At 33.8% G+C, this 15,937-nt stretch overlaps 1 protein-coding gene across 3 annotated transcripts in view; it reads right to left on the reverse strand.

The window, feature by feature from the left end:
* The window catches only part of LOC114326014 (chloride channel protein 2), a 251,418-nt gene that overhangs the window by 14,745 nt on the left and 220,736 nt on the right, over nucleotides 1-15,937 (reverse strand). For all 3 annotated transcript variants that reach the window (XM_050647860.1, XM_050647862.1, XM_050647861.1), the window contains exon 15: nucleotides 7,375-7,550. In XM_050647860.1, coding sequence (XP_050503817.1) covers nucleotides 7,375-7,550 — 176 coding nt within the window. The remainder of the gene's footprint in view (nucleotides 1-7,374; nucleotides 7,551-15,937) is intronic.

Raw genomic sequence — 15,937 nt, forward strand, 5'->3', positions numbered from 1 at the left:
TGTACGAGGTATGTTAAAAAATATGAATTTAGCTCAAGAGTAAAGTACCTTTATATTCCACAATATCGAAAAGTGTTATCAAGAAAAGTTATTTGGAATTAAAAATTATGTTACAATATGCAATTATATTCTTCTAATTGAAAAAATAAAAAAAAAATTAAATTTTTTCTCAAATTACGGATCCCCTTGGATTTCCCACGGATATCTTGTTTAAAAATAGTCCTAGAGGTGATTGCAATACAACATTCTAAAGTAAAGAAAATAAGCTTTTTTTATTCTAAAATGTATATACTTAAATGTACAAGAAAAAAAGTCATAATGAGAAATTTAAAAAAATAATCATAAAAAATATCAAAAATCATTAAAAGCATAACTTGTTTAAAAATAGTCGTACGACCTTACACAGTAGACCATATTTTTAAGGCAATTGACTTCTCTTTTTACTAAATGTACCATTGCATATACCTAGAAATGCGTAGAAAAAAGTTACAGAACAATGTTTGCGAAATAATGGGGCAAATTTCTCAAACATTCTGTGAGCGGCAAATTTTGAAAAATTCTATTTTGGAAACTATAAATCCTAGAGTCTTCTACCAAACGTCATTTTAAAAAGGAAGGATGGAAGCTATTTTTTGCTGAAGCAATGCCTATACCTATATCCACGTGGAAAGAAATTATGGGGCTAAAAACAAAATTACTTTCTTTTGTGTTTTTTTCTTGCTTTTCTTTTGAATGTATTTTTGTAAAAAAAATACTTTTGACTTACAAATATGATATTTCGATAGTAAATTTATCCTGGAACAATTTTCCTTTAGAAGTGTTTGTACCAAAAGTGAATGGAACTCACCCTAATTCACCCTGTGCCTAGGGACTAATTCACCCCTTTCTTAAAAACGCACTCATTTAAATGGTAGCACTCCGCGGTTATTTCAAACATAGATGTCCGTTGACCATATGAGACAATAAAATCCCGTTAACGTTGTAGTTCCTTTTAGCTCTCTTATTTTGAACATAATCAATAGCCTACTAAGGTCTAAGGTGCAAATTTAAAAACTGAAGCCATTGAAAGAACTGAAACATATACTAAACATGGCGATCGAACAGATTGCAGATGCCAGATGAATGCATAAAAAGAGACTGGTCCTGGCTCCACAAAAGACAGTCTTGTTGGAAGGACAGCGAAAGCTAAAATAATTCGAGATTATAGTCTGTTCGCTAAACTCAGACGCAACTGGCTACATATTTTAGTCGATAATTTTTTTGTTTTTTGCCAATTTTGCAAAAATTGGAGAAATTACTAACTATTTAGTGATTATTAACTATTTAGTAATTATTTTTTGCCAATTTTACTAAAATTGGCAAAATTACCGACTAAAATATCTAGAAAGTTGCGTCTGAGTTTAGCGAACAGACTATACCCCTTTCATTGTTGACGAAATATGCCTAACTTGACATGGGTGCTGACTCGATTTTTCGCTGTATTTACATTGTGGTGTCTTGGTCGAGATAGCCCTGGAATTGCTTCATTCATAATATGAATCTAAACTGACGTTAAAAATACACTTTTATCTACATACTCAATAGAAAGACAACTTGTTTTAGTCAAGCAAAGTCAAATAAATACTAACCTCTAAAGGAATGTTGTGCATATCCGCATATGACGCCTGAATCCGTCATGCGCACCTGACAGTAGTAACGGTATGACGTCTTTAGGCGTCATCAGAATTCAGAGATAACACGGAGTGGGTTCAGATGGTAGTCTAAGAGCTAGTGAACCCTCCGACTAACGGTCGTCCTGTAAGGCTAGAAATTTTTCTAGTGATAATTCATAGCACACCAAGGCTAAAAACCATGACCTGGCAGGCATCAGCGGTGCACGTGTATCTACCAGGTGAATCGAAAAGTGCAAATTTAGGGGGCAAAATAAACTTTCTCCTGTAAGGTTTAAATTTAAGTATGTGTTTGAGTAAGTCATTTAGAAGAAATGTGTACAATGACAGGCGATTCTGAAGAGCATAAGACCTTGCCAGGCGAGGGGAAAGATTAGGGGTGTTTCCTAAAATTATTCTTTTTGCATCGAACAAATTTTTTTTAGGTTTTTTGAATCATTCCAAACAGAAAACGTCTTTAGTGATTTTTCTCTTAAGTTAATAGTTTTTGTTATACAAGCGATTGAAAATTTTGAAAATTGCGAAATCGGTCATTTTTAACCCTAAATCGGACATTTATCTAAAAATTTCAATGTTGCCAAGGTACGTAGATATTCTTTAAACATTGATTGATGAAATCCCGAAGAGTTATTTGCAATAAAATATCAAAAACCCCTTTGTTTTTTTAATTGCTAATCAAGCGGGCGCATCACTGTAGTATAAGTGAGGACGTTTGAGTTTGCATAAATTCATTATCTCGAGAATGGGCAAATTTCAAGAGAAATCCTCAGACAGGTCGATTTTTATTTTTAAATTAGGACTTTTTGGCATATATATAATACTAGTGACGTCATCCATCTGAGCGTGATGACGTAATCGATGATTTTTTAAATGAGAGTAGGGGTTGTGTGATAGCTCATTTGAAAGGTTATTTAATTCTCTATTCAGTAATATAAACATTATTGTAATTATTTATACAGGGTGTACAAAAAAATTTTCTTCTCTTTGTCAAATTTAATCAAAGTTAATTTAATAAAAAAAAAATTTTTTTGTCCACCCTGTATAAATAATTATGTTAATGTTTATATTAGTGAATAGAGAATTAAATAACCTTTCAAATGAGCTATCACACAACCCCTACTCTCATTTAAAAAACCATCGATTACGTCATCACGCTCAGATGGATGACGCCACTAGTATTATATATATGCCAAAAAGTCCTAATTTAAAAATAAAAATCGACCTGTCTGAGGATTTCTCTTGAAATTTGCCAATTCTCGAGATAATGAATTTATGCCAACTCAAACGTCCTCACTTATACTACAGTGTCGCGCCCCCTTGATTAGCAATTAAAAAACAAAGGCGTTTCCGATATTGTATTGCAAAAAACTCTTTGGGATTTCATCAATCAATGTTTAAAGAATATCTACCTACCTTGGAAAGTTTGAAATTTTTAGATAAATGTCCGATTTAGGGTTAAAAATGGCCGATTTCGCAATTTTCAATCGCTTATATAACAAAAACTATTAACTTAAGAGAAAAATCACCAAAGACCTTTTCTGTTTGGAATGATTCAAAAAACCTAAAAAAAATTTGTTCGATGCAAAAAGAACAATTTTAGGAAAAACCCCTAATCTTTCCGCTCGCCTGGCAAGGTCTTATGCTCTTCAGAATCGCCTGTCATTGTACACATTTCCTCTAAATGACTTACTCAAACACATACTTAAATTTAAACCTTACAGGAGAAAGTTTATTTTACCTCCTAAATTTGCACTTTTCGATTCACCTTTCCATATAGAGTCGAAAATCGTCGATTTAGAGTGCTGGTTTGCACTCTCTGTTCTAAGTGAAAAATAAGACAGTTTTTCCTTCTCATTGCAACTGAATAAAAATGGTACACATTTTTATTTTATTTTATCTTTTAGGAATATTTTAAATATCTTTCAGGAATATTTTTAATATTTTCAATATTTTTAATATTTCTATTAGGTTGAAAAGTTTGTGACTAGTGGCCCCCAATAGTTTTAAGTGTGCATACCAGCGTACTTTTCGCTGACAACGGTAATTGGGAGATTCTGTATTATTTTTCAAATACTTAATGAATAAAAAAATCTCTAACATTGAAGTAAAAAACTCCTTAGTAGTAGGTATAATTTAATTAAAATTCTTAAGAATCCAAACGCATTATATAAATGTGTTCAGAGCGAACGTTTTCGAGCAAATCAGCCCATCATCAGAGAACTTTTGTACTTGCTAAATAGACCCAAAACCAAATAGTGGTTATACCTATGTAGAATTCAATTTACATTGTTAAATTGTAAAATTGGAAAAGCTTAAAGCAGATGTTAATGGATACCTTCCGAGAACATGAAGAATCTCTACACGAAATCGGACATCTTGGATATTAGTGCACCTTATGTAACGCACAGCTGAATCTTATGTTTGTGCGTCAGTGTTGCCATGCCATTTCTTTCATAATTTCAATCAACGTTAAATGTACCTACAAGAATAATAGAATAAGAACGTTTACTTCTCCGTCATTATACTAGGTAGAATGACAAATAATAGCTATACGTTTCGTAATGCAGTTCATAATTTTGTAGAGAGTGCAGGCATAAATGGATGCTTTAAGATCGAAAAGACTGAGTACTTGTCTGAAAAGCCAACATAAAACTGAGGGTTTAGAAACGTAAGAGCAATTGGAGTCGACCGAAGATAGATGAGGCTGAAAACGTGAAAGTTGGAGTGAAGTTCGTCTCATCACTGAACACTAGGCCTGTTCAGTGAACTGTCAGCTAACTTAGGTATTGAAGATGGCTGGTTATTTCAGTTCCTACATGAAACGGATTGTCAATATATGGATGTGTATAACTATTACATTACGAAGAAAAGTACATACAAAGATATCCTGCTTGCATACTTTGGACAGAGGGAATCTAGAGTGTGAGATGGGTGAAAAAATAAGCATATAAACATTGGTCGTAGTCAGGAGACGAAAAAGTGATGGAGTAGTTCCCTGTACCCCAGTAAGGTGCACAACTAGTACCGCTCCATCGGGAACTGCTCCCTCACTTTTTCGTCTCCTGAATACGACCAATGTTTACATGCTTATTTTTTCACCTATCTCACACTCTAGATTCCCTCTGTCCAAAGTATGCAAACAGTGTCTTTGTACTTTTCTTCGTAATGTAATAGTTATACACATACATACATTGACAATCCGTTTCATGTAGGAACCGAAATAACCAGCCATCTTCCATACCTAAGTTAGCTGATAGTTCACTGAACAGGCCTAGAGTTCAGTGATGGGACGAATTCAATTGTACTTCCCCCTATTTTCTTTTTTGGTCAGACTTTTTTGTGAGGTTATATACTTGCCTCAGCACAATAAATTGTTTTTTTCTTCATAATCATGGTCAAAGACCATGGGATTGTTTACCGTCTGCGCTTTTTTCCAATTGATAATTAGTACTTGACGTCATCTTTCAATAAATCTATTGACAAATTCAAAAAAGTAGCATACGTTGGACGGAAGTAGCGGAATTAAAAAGAGCTCACTGTGATGGCGACCGTTCCGTAACACGTTCCGCAAGTAGCGCTACATTCAGAGAACGAATTGCCGACAGTTGCGGAACCGCTCCGTCCGATGTTCCGATATCTTATTTTTTATCAATAGTGCATAATAGATTGTCTGTACAACTACAACAAAGATATATTTCTTTTATTTTATTTTATATTAGTTTTACTCCTTTCAGTAACTAGGTCCATTTTCCGTTGGAATTTACCAGCTGAACAGACGGGGTCGTGAATTGTAAGTTTTTGAATTCCCTCTTGTCTTTTTTGCTTCAGCATCCATCTGGCTTGCAATTTTTAGAAGCCATGGAGGTGTTACCAGGAAAATGGTCCAATAAGTTTTCAATTAAATATCTTTTAGGAATATTTTTAATATTTTCAATATTTTTAATATTTCTATTAGGTTGAAAATTTTGACTTTCAGTTGCCAGATGTCGCTAGACACCTACTCCATAAACGTCAGTTGCAATGCGGGGATAAGCTCTCGGAGTTTCGTCACTTGGGGCAGAGGGCAGCAAACCTACGCCTCTCTGATGATGACTCCAAATAGAGTCGAAAATCGTCGATTTAGAGTGCTGGTTTGCGCTCTCTGTTCTAAGTGAAAAATAAGACAATTTTTCCTTCTCATTGCAACTGAATAAAAATGGTACACATTTTTATTTTATTTTATCTTTTAGGAATATTTTAAATATCTTTCAGGAATATTTTTTATATTTTCAATATTTTTAATATTTCTATTAGGTTGAAAAGTTCGTGACTAGTGGCCCCCAATAGTTTTAAGTGCGCATACCAGCGTACTTTTCGCTGACAACGGTGATTGGGAGATTCTGTATTATTTTTCAAATACTTAATGAATAAAAAAATCTTTAACATTGAAGTAAAAAACTCCTTAGTAGTAGGTATAATTTAATTAAAATTCTTAAGAATCCAAACGCATTATATAAATGTGTTCAGAGCGAACGTTTTCGAGCAAATCAGCCCATCATCAGAGAACTTTTGTACTTGCTAAATAGACCCAAAACCAAATAGTGGTTATACCTATGTAGAATTCAATTTACATTGTTAAATTGTAAAATTGGAAAAGCTTAAAGCAGATGTTAATGGATACCTTCCGAGAACATGAAGAATCTCTACACGAAATCGGACATCTTGGATATTAGTGCACCCTATGTAACGCACATCTGAATCTTATGTTTGTGCGTCAGTGTTGCCATGCCATTTTTTTCATAATTTCAATCAATGTTAAATGTACCTACAAGAATAATAGAATAAGAACGTTTACTTCTCCGTCATTATACTAGGTAGAATGACAAATAAGGTGTCAAATGAAAGCTTATAAACCAAGGATAGTACTAAAGGTGAGAAATTAGACCTAGATTGTCTGTCCCTCAAAAAATAAGCGTTATATTGGGGATTTCTAATGTCGAAATTAAAAGTTCCACTATTTTATTTCTATAAAAAATTTTGATCTAAAACTTACCAGAAAACTTCTTTGTATTCTTTTCTTTCAAATAAACATGATTAAGAAGCTAAATTTTAAACTTCGTCACACAACTTTTGCGATTAAACTTTACAATGCACAAATCCGCACATTTTTATTTGAAAAATTCATAACCTTTATCATGATAAGAATAAAAATTTAAAGCAGGTACCTTTGTCTTCAGAAATGTTAGAGCTATATACTGAAAAAATTTCCGAAAAAGATAGTACAGTGAAACAGAGTTGTAGCGAGGTAAACACAAAAAACGTTGTTTTTTTTTTAATTTTTAGATTAAAATTGCGATTTTGACAATGTTCCCCCACATAAAATTCAAAATAAACCTCATTTTCGTTTTCAGCACCCTCGAAAATATAAAGTATGACTAAAATTAGCCATTCACCCCTCCGTGGTCAATATCTCGAAAACTAAGCGCTTTTTTGAGGGTGTCCCGCTCGTGTATAATATCACAAAAAATTGTAACGTGATAGTATGAAAAAATAGAGGATACAGCAACGGTGTTACAAGTGATGGTCGGATCCAATGCCAAAATCTACACAGACATATTAGGGTGCACTAATAACCAATATGTCCACGAAATCTTGCTCTACTGACGGACGTCTGTCAAGTCGAGTTTTAACTTAATTAATACTCAAATCAAATAATGAGTCTTACCTGAATATTGCATCGAATGCTGATTTCAATCGATGTTCTGCTCCAGTAACAGTTGTATAAGGAGTCGAAGTCGGACTAGTTGACAAAAAAGGTGTGATACCTTTGAGCGTTACAGAACTTGTCTTTTTTAGGATGGATTTCTTGGGATGTGTACCATATACTGGATGGAAGGTTGGCTGTTGAGAAAAAAATAATTAAATACTTAGCAACCAAGAAAATTTTTCTGAATATCACTGTATATTGTAATTATATTCATCTCTTTTTTATCTTTCTTCTACATATTTTACCCTTTAAATGTTTTGAAATTATAGAAAATTTCACATCTCTATAAACTTATTAACCATAAATTTCGCCAGTCGTGCAGGAGGTGATAACTAAGTATAGAGGGTAGCTTGGAAGTGTCTTCCGACACTATTGTCTGTCCCAAGCTAGGATGAAAGAATCATAGAGTCTTGGTACGACCAGCAATCGGCTAAGAGAAGACGATTTGCTCATAGAACCAACGAACCAACTCGATTAAGATAGGTATTAATAAACTGACGACACAAGCAAGAATACCAAAAAGTATTAGGAATAAAAAGGACAAAAAAGGAACAATATAACAATAGCGACCTGGAACATCCAAGAAATGACCAACGAAAATTGGCGGTATTGATTAGGTATAAGAAAGAATATGGATGTAACCCAAAAATTTAAATTATTACATGTATATGGATCCGATACCTGTAGACCACAAGAAGACATATAAAAATGCACGAAGATATCCACAGAGTAAAAGAAACAATGCCAAAAATACTGCAGTTGCATTTTTGGGAGACATGAAAAGGGTGAAATCACAGATCCAATATTGGATACGAACAGCCAAAAAGAAGAGACCAAGAAACCTCTAACTCTAAATCGCAAATTGGGGTGAAAAGAACGTCGATCTTCCAGACCTTGCCTAATTTAACTTCTTCTTCTTTATGTGCCTTATCCTTTAACCTTTGTCGGGCGGCGTAGGTACAATTGTAACTATTGAGTTTTCAACTTGTGATAACTTTTTTTGTTAACGAGATAGAGACTTGAACTTTTGTGAAATCTCTACATTTATCCGGTAGATTATGTGAGCCAAATATAACAAAGAAATCTTTATTCAGTTCGCAGCAGGGGGCTTAAATTGTTCCTACCCCCATAAACGACGGCATAGGTACATTTGTACCTTGTTTTTTTTAAATAAATGTTACAAAATATCAATACAGACATGTTGTATTTAAGTGATTAAACAACAGTGAAAGTTTATTTCAATCAAAACACAAAAATAAATGGTAGTGCTGATTTTCGCAATAAATAGATGTCGGAGAAAGAGTTGTCGTCACACTAAGGTAGAAAACATACTACACAACTCTTTCTCGTTTTAGGTTGTTTTTTCCTTTCGTTTTGACAGACATGCCAACTTCCGGTTACTGGAGTAGATCCACGAATGCTGAGATACTTGAGGAGGAGTATCTATAGAAAGACAAAGATCTTTAGAAAGATCCTTCAAAAACTTCTTGCGTTGGTCCTTTTTTTTGTAATGGATTGTGCTCTCGATATAATGTAGGATGCTAAACCAGTGACGTCAATCATATTATAAAAAAGGCCAAGAGCCAAACCAATGTTAGACGTGTGATTTTATACTCACCCAGAATTTTATCCATGGTATCAAGCCCTCTTTAATTTTACTCTAATACACAATCATTTCCGGCTACTTGTCCTGTTATATGCATGGACGAGAGTAACACTACTGCTTTGTTTTTCTTTAGCAAATAAGATCATACAATAGCATCATGATTGTATGCAAGATTTGTGGAAAAAATATGTAGCTCTTTTCTAACTTACTTTCATATTGGTGAGTAGAAATCTCTTATTTTTTCTAAAAGAGCAGCTAACGTCATATGACATGAATTCTAGAATTTAGCAAGTTCAAAACTGGTAAAAAGTTATCTGTGGTAACATTCCGCCCAGAATCTTTATAAGACGTGACCAGATTCAAAACTGTTCGTTCGCCAACGTTAACTTGCCGGGAACCATAAATATGCTGTTTTTCAAATATAAAGGTGAATTTGTATGGGATAAGGTATTTAATGCATTACAAACCCAAAATACCATGTTTAGTGGGTTTGGAAGATATATATTGTGTAAAGTTTGTGCGGCCTCTAGATAGAAACAATTATTGTTCATCTATGGTTATGCATTGGGATGGTTTGTAGACTTGTTGCACAGTTTTATTCAGCATTGTCCAGATATCTCGTATGAGTGCAGCCCTATCGGCTGTTTTGCGTTATTGCTGCACGTATAATGGCAGAGACTCCATATTTCACATCTCATACAAGTTTTCTTTGTTGATTCTACGTATAGCTCTTTTGTCAACATGTCGGCAAACTAAATGTAGAATCATTATAACTCATGATAATTTTTAGGTATACACGTATTGGCAAGCACCAAAGAACTTAAAGTGAATGAAATCTTCCAATTGAAATACAATACAATGCTATTCTTCCTAGAATTTGTTTACGACCACTATTTCCGGATTTATTGTTACAGTAATTTCAATAATTTACGATAGATAAGAAGGGTCACTTAAAAGCGGCTTCTAATCTTTGTTTGTAAATCCATACAAGAACAAATTACCGAATATTATTATTTATTTATTGCAATAGTAAAAAATTTCTTAATCGGTTATGCTAGTATTAAATAATATTATCTTAAAACGAACAAATATTTCCCTTTATATTAAGGATGTTTTAAGAAAATGTAAACAGGCACAATTGTACCTATGCCGTCTGTTACCGGTGTAAAATTATACCGCTCGATAAAGGTTAAGGACATTGGCGATCGTCATGGCCCATTTAAACTCTGTCTGCAGTGGTTCTGAAGAGATCTATTGTTGTTTTTCCACTCCACTGCTTTAAATTTTTCAACCAGGACGTGCGTCGTCTTCCCGGTCTTCTTTTTTTTTTTATTTTTTTATTAGAAGAAAAAGTTGCATCCACCAAAAGGTTATTAGCGACGGAACAAAATATAAATAACAAAAGTAAACAACTACCGGTTGTACAGAATGTTTATGGATTTTAGATAATTAACTATATTGTCGCAGGAATAGTTTTGACCTAGAGCCTGTGGTAGAGCGTTTGGGATCTTGTAGCGCTGTCTTTCTTGGTCATATTTACTACAAATTATTAAAAAGTGTTCGACTGTTAATCGGACGTTACACTGATCGCATATAGGTGGATTAGTCTTTGTGAAAAGGTAAGAGTGCGTTAACCTGGTATGTCCTAGACATAAACGCGCAACCGCAATTTGTTCTCGTCTATTGCGCGACAATGGAAACCACTGAGACACATTATTTTTTATTTTATTTAACTTCGAATTAGATTGAGACCACTCATTTCGCCACAAACACAACACTTTATTTTTAAAATAAGCTTTTAAGTCACTGGAGACACACTTGTCTATCGGCTCCGAGAAATCACTTAAAATTGCCTCTCGTGCAGTCCTGTCAGCTTCTCCATTTCCTGTTATTCCGACGTGTGAGGGAACCCATACAAATTGAACGCTTCTTCCATGTTCATGAGCTTGGGAAAGCTGGTATTTTAGCAACTTTTCAAAAGGATGTTTCGGAAAAATGTGTTTTAATGAGTTTAGAGAGCCAAGGGAATCTGTTATGATCAGGGCTTTGGTGAGTGTAAGCTCGTTAAGAAGTTTCACAGCACAGTATATGGCGTAGAGTTCAGCTGAAAATGTGCTACATGCTGGGGGTAAACGGAAAAGAAGATTGTTTACTAGTATCGCTACACCACCGCTTGCACGACCTGCATCTGTACGGTCTTTGCGGAAACAATTGAAATGTTTTGAATTGTACAACTGATTGGTCTTTAAGTTTGTCTCCTGTAGACAAATAATATCTGTAGAATATTCGAATAAAAGAAGCTGTAGCATAGGGAGACGATGGAAAAATCCATCAATGTTCCATTGAAGTATCGAGTTGAATGTTGTTAACAGATTCGGAGTTAGATGATACTGAGCAATTATCTACAGAAGAGTCACTGTCTAAGTCAGAAATCTCTTTCCCTAAATGGTTAAGAAGTTTCTTTTGAAGTTTTGTAAACTTAGTTTTTGTAGATCTATCATTTGCATGTTGATAGCTGCTTTGTAAAAGATAGAGTAAACCAGGCATATCAGTTGTAAATTCTTTAACGACGCTAATAGTGTCGGGGGAGCCTTGGACATTATCAATCAGTAAGGACAATTGGTGGTAATTTAAAACGAATGGTGGGGTATGATTATCAATAAAATTTTCAAGAGTTTCCCGTGTAGATGGGACTTTAGATGAGCGCGGTTTTTTTGGTTTAGAAGATTTGGGTTTTGCAAACAGATTTTGTGATGAAATTGCTGAGTCTGAAGGAGGAGTATCGATCTCACCAATACTGCGTTTTATGGAAGAACTTGCGTTTTCGCAAGTGCTATTAGAGTTTTCACTTAGATGTTGTGGCTTTATTACCTTTGGAAGTACTGGAGCAGACTCATTGGTAATGACAGAAGTCGAGCTTGAAGTTTTGATTGTAAGATTGGTTGAAATGGTTGTTTCGGAAAATTGTGGTGATGTATCAGTTTTATTGGAGTTTTCTGCAGTTGTATCTAATGGAAGAGGTGCTGATAGATTGGAGGATATTGCTTTAGGAGTTTGTGAAAACGGTATTGCCGCTGAATGTGGATGACTGAAAATGTTGCTATGAGTAGGAGTATTAGCAATTTCTTGGTCATGGAGATTTGTAGGTGTAGGTGATATGCTCGGATTTGATAATGCATAACTTGATGACTGCTGAGTGTTTGGTAACTTGTGTAATATACTTGTTGGATCTGTTTGATTTGGTACTTCATTGTTTGAATCAATATGAGTTGATTCCGTTACTGAACTGTTATTGCATTGGGATGATATGTGTCCTGTATTTTTGCAAATAAAGTAGGTGAGTGTACCTTGTGACAAAAATATGCGGTAAGGTGTTTGGTCGAAATTTATTAGAATAGAATCTGGAATTGGTGATGGTATAGGGCTTACATAAACTTGCCTCCGAAAGCTCAATATGTGACTATATTCGGGAAGAGTTGAGCTAATTTTCAGAAATGTTATTGGGGAAATAAGCTTTAAACCAATATTCTGTAATTCTTCAACTAATACTTGATGAGGAATTGACGGGCAGACACCAGACAAGACTAGTCTTTCTGCTGGAGAGACAAGTCTCCGTGCTGTTACAACTTCGCCGAGTACTTCTATAGAGCCATGTTGTTGCATGAAATTATCTACTACGGTTTTGTTTGCCAAATACATGCAGATTCTATTATGAGATAATCTAGATGAAAAAATAATATTTTTTGGGTTGATTATTGTGCCCAACGGAATTAAATAATCCTGCAATTTAGCATTATCGATACAACTAAATACAATTGCTTGGGTCTTACTCGGAAAAGAGTTTGAAGCGGCTGATGCATAACTGTTTGTGATATTCGAACGTTGATTTACTGGACTGGTTAGATCGGAAGGTGTGTTTACATTGTGTGAAGTCATTTTAGCTGCGGTGGCGAAAGCTTCAGTCCGGCTCTGGTAAGTGACAAACCAACCGCATGCTAGCTAACCTCACAAAATGATTGAACGGTGGTGTATATTTATTATTTGACGTTTTCTTTTCACAATAATAAAGTAATAATTACGTATAGATGACTTACGTAGTAGTATCTAGTAGATAAACAATTTAATTTTTTCCGGTCTTCTTTATCCTTCCATTTTCCCTTGTATAAATCAACTAATCGCCTCAACTCATATTTTTCATTTCTTAGTATGTAACCAAAGTAGCTCATTTTTCATTCCTTCATAGTGTTAAGTATTCCTTTTTCTTTGTCATCTTTTTTAATATCTTCCTGTTTGTTACGTATTGTGTCCATGATATTTTCGACATTCTTCGATAACACCGCATATAAAAGCTATCAAATCTTTTTTCAGTGGAGTCCGTAATTGTACAGGTTCCAACTCCTTATAAAAAACAGATAATATGTAGCATCTCAATACTGTAAGTTCTAATTTCTATACCCAGTTTTTCATTGCGTAATACTATTTTCATCTTGGTTGCGTAACTTGAGGGAATGGTACGGATGCACATCTCATGGTACGCAACCAAGAATTTCATGGTTGCGTAACTTGAGGGAATGGTACTGATGCACATCAACAGAAATATTCAGGGCAGCAGCATCTTAGATCAGAATAGCCATGATGATTGCCAACATTCATCTTATTAAAAGCACTTCTGGCCATCTCAATCCATCGTTTTATTTCGAAGTTGAGGTCCCATTGTTCATTTAGATCACATCCCAAATAATTATAGCTGGGTACTTGCTCTAAAGCTTTTCCTTTAACGTAGATTGTTTCGTCTTCAATCTTTTTCTCATTGACAATCACGATTTTTGTTTTTTTTTGTATTCAGTGCCATTCCATACCTACCGCAGTATTGCGTAGGGCGATCAACCAAAATTTGCAGCATTTCTCTGCTGTCTGCAAGGACTATTGTATCGTCTGCATATCTGAGATTAAACTGCTCGTCAAAAGTTAGGGATATAGAAATTTCTGCTGATTTTCATAGTTGATTTTTTCCGAACAGACGGATTCCGCTATTTTTTTTATTTTAGCCTTTTCTTTAATATTTACACAGTTGTGCAAAGGTTTACTCAAACTTATTTTTTGTACTTATACCGGGTGGAAGAAAAAAATATGTTTTTCTTGTGTTAAGTTTGAGACACCCTGTAGGGAGAACGAGGTACAAATGTGAAAATACATCAGAATAATATTGTAGTCTTATGTTTTGTGAACATACTGTTGTTTGAATGTCCCTGATATCTTTAGGAACAAAAAAAAAAAGAATGTGTGTGTACTTTGTACGCACGTAAGAAGTTATACTTCTATTATATGATTTAAACGAAATTAATATACTTTTTATTTATATTTTGTTTAAATATTAAACTAATTTATACTTACTACTTCTCAAACATTTTTATTAGAACAGTGCCAAAAATTAAAATAATAAAAGAATAAAACACACACAAACACATTAAACAAGCCACAAATGATGTCTGAACATTAATTGTCGAAATTTTTTTTAACTAAATACGTATTTTCTGAAAATACAATTATATAATAAATATACTTACAATCATAAAATGTATTAAAAAAAAACAAAAAAGAAAGTTTCTATTGGGACTCGAACCAGCGCTGGTAAGAGCGGTTGGTATTGGAATTCATTCGCCTTCTCCCCTTAGCCACGGACACTATGTGTCATTATTTACGAAGATCGACTAACTAAACGGATTAAACTTGTGATATTTTGATATTTTGAAAATTGATCAAATTATTTTAATTTTGAATTGAAATGATTTAGAATTGAAAAAATACAACAAAACATAGAGTAAAAAACAATATATTAGGTGAATATTGATAGAAATTTTGATGGTAATCAAATTATATAAATAAAAGTATTACATACTATGTATTTTGGCAGATCAAATAGGTAGGTTTATACCATGATACATTAACAATTATTACGTACCTGCTGCTTTTAAAAACTATTTAAAAGTCACTACAATATTATAAACTTTTTTGTTTCTGTCCTGACAACAATAAAACTAATATATTATACATTTGTTTACCTTTACCTTTACCTCCAAACCACAGCTGCCATATCGGATAATTTTTGACATGTCATTTGAACATCCAATCAGAACAAAGTTATAATGAGCATGCGCCGGGCTGATAGGTTTTAACATATAAAAAATCACCCTCTATCGCCGGTAAAGAAGTATAACTTCAAAAAAATAGACGGTTTTGTAATTTAACGTGTGTTTTAACTGAAACAAAAGTTTGAGACACCTTGTAGGGAGAAAAAGGCACAAAGGTGAGTATACCCCAATATTATGTTGTAGTCTCATATTTTTTGAATATTTTATTTTTTTAATTTCTCTGATATCTTTAATAACAAAGAAACTAGACAGCATTACTCTTTAATATGTTTTTCTACGTTTCACATGTGTGATGTGACGCATGTCGTCAGTTAAAACACGTAGAGTAATATCGTCTAATTTCTTTGTTATTAAAGATATCAGAGAAATTAAAAAAATAAAATATTCACAAAATGTGAGACTACAACAAAATATCGAGGTATACTCACCTTTGTGCCTTTTTCTCCCTACAAGGTGTCCCAAACTTTTGTTTCGGTTAAAACACATGTTAAATTACAAAACCGTCTATTTTTTTTATTTCTAAAGATATCAGGGACATTTAAAAAACAAAATGTTTACAAAACATAAGACTACAATACGATTTCGATATATACTCCCATTTGTACCTCGTCCTCCCTACAGGGCGTCTGAAACTTAACATAAGAAATACATTTCTTTTCTTCCACCCGGTATAAGTACAAAAAAAAGTTTGAGTAAACCTTTGCATAACTATGTAAATACTAAAGAAAAGTCTAAAATAATAAAAAAATTAGCGGAATCCGTT

This window comes from Diabrotica virgifera, chromosome 3, assembly GCF_917563875.1.
Source record: "Diabrotica virgifera virgifera chromosome 3, PGI_DIABVI_V3a".
Classification (NCBI taxonomy): domain Eukaryota; kingdom Metazoa; phylum Arthropoda; class Insecta; order Coleoptera; family Chrysomelidae; genus Diabrotica; species Diabrotica virgifera.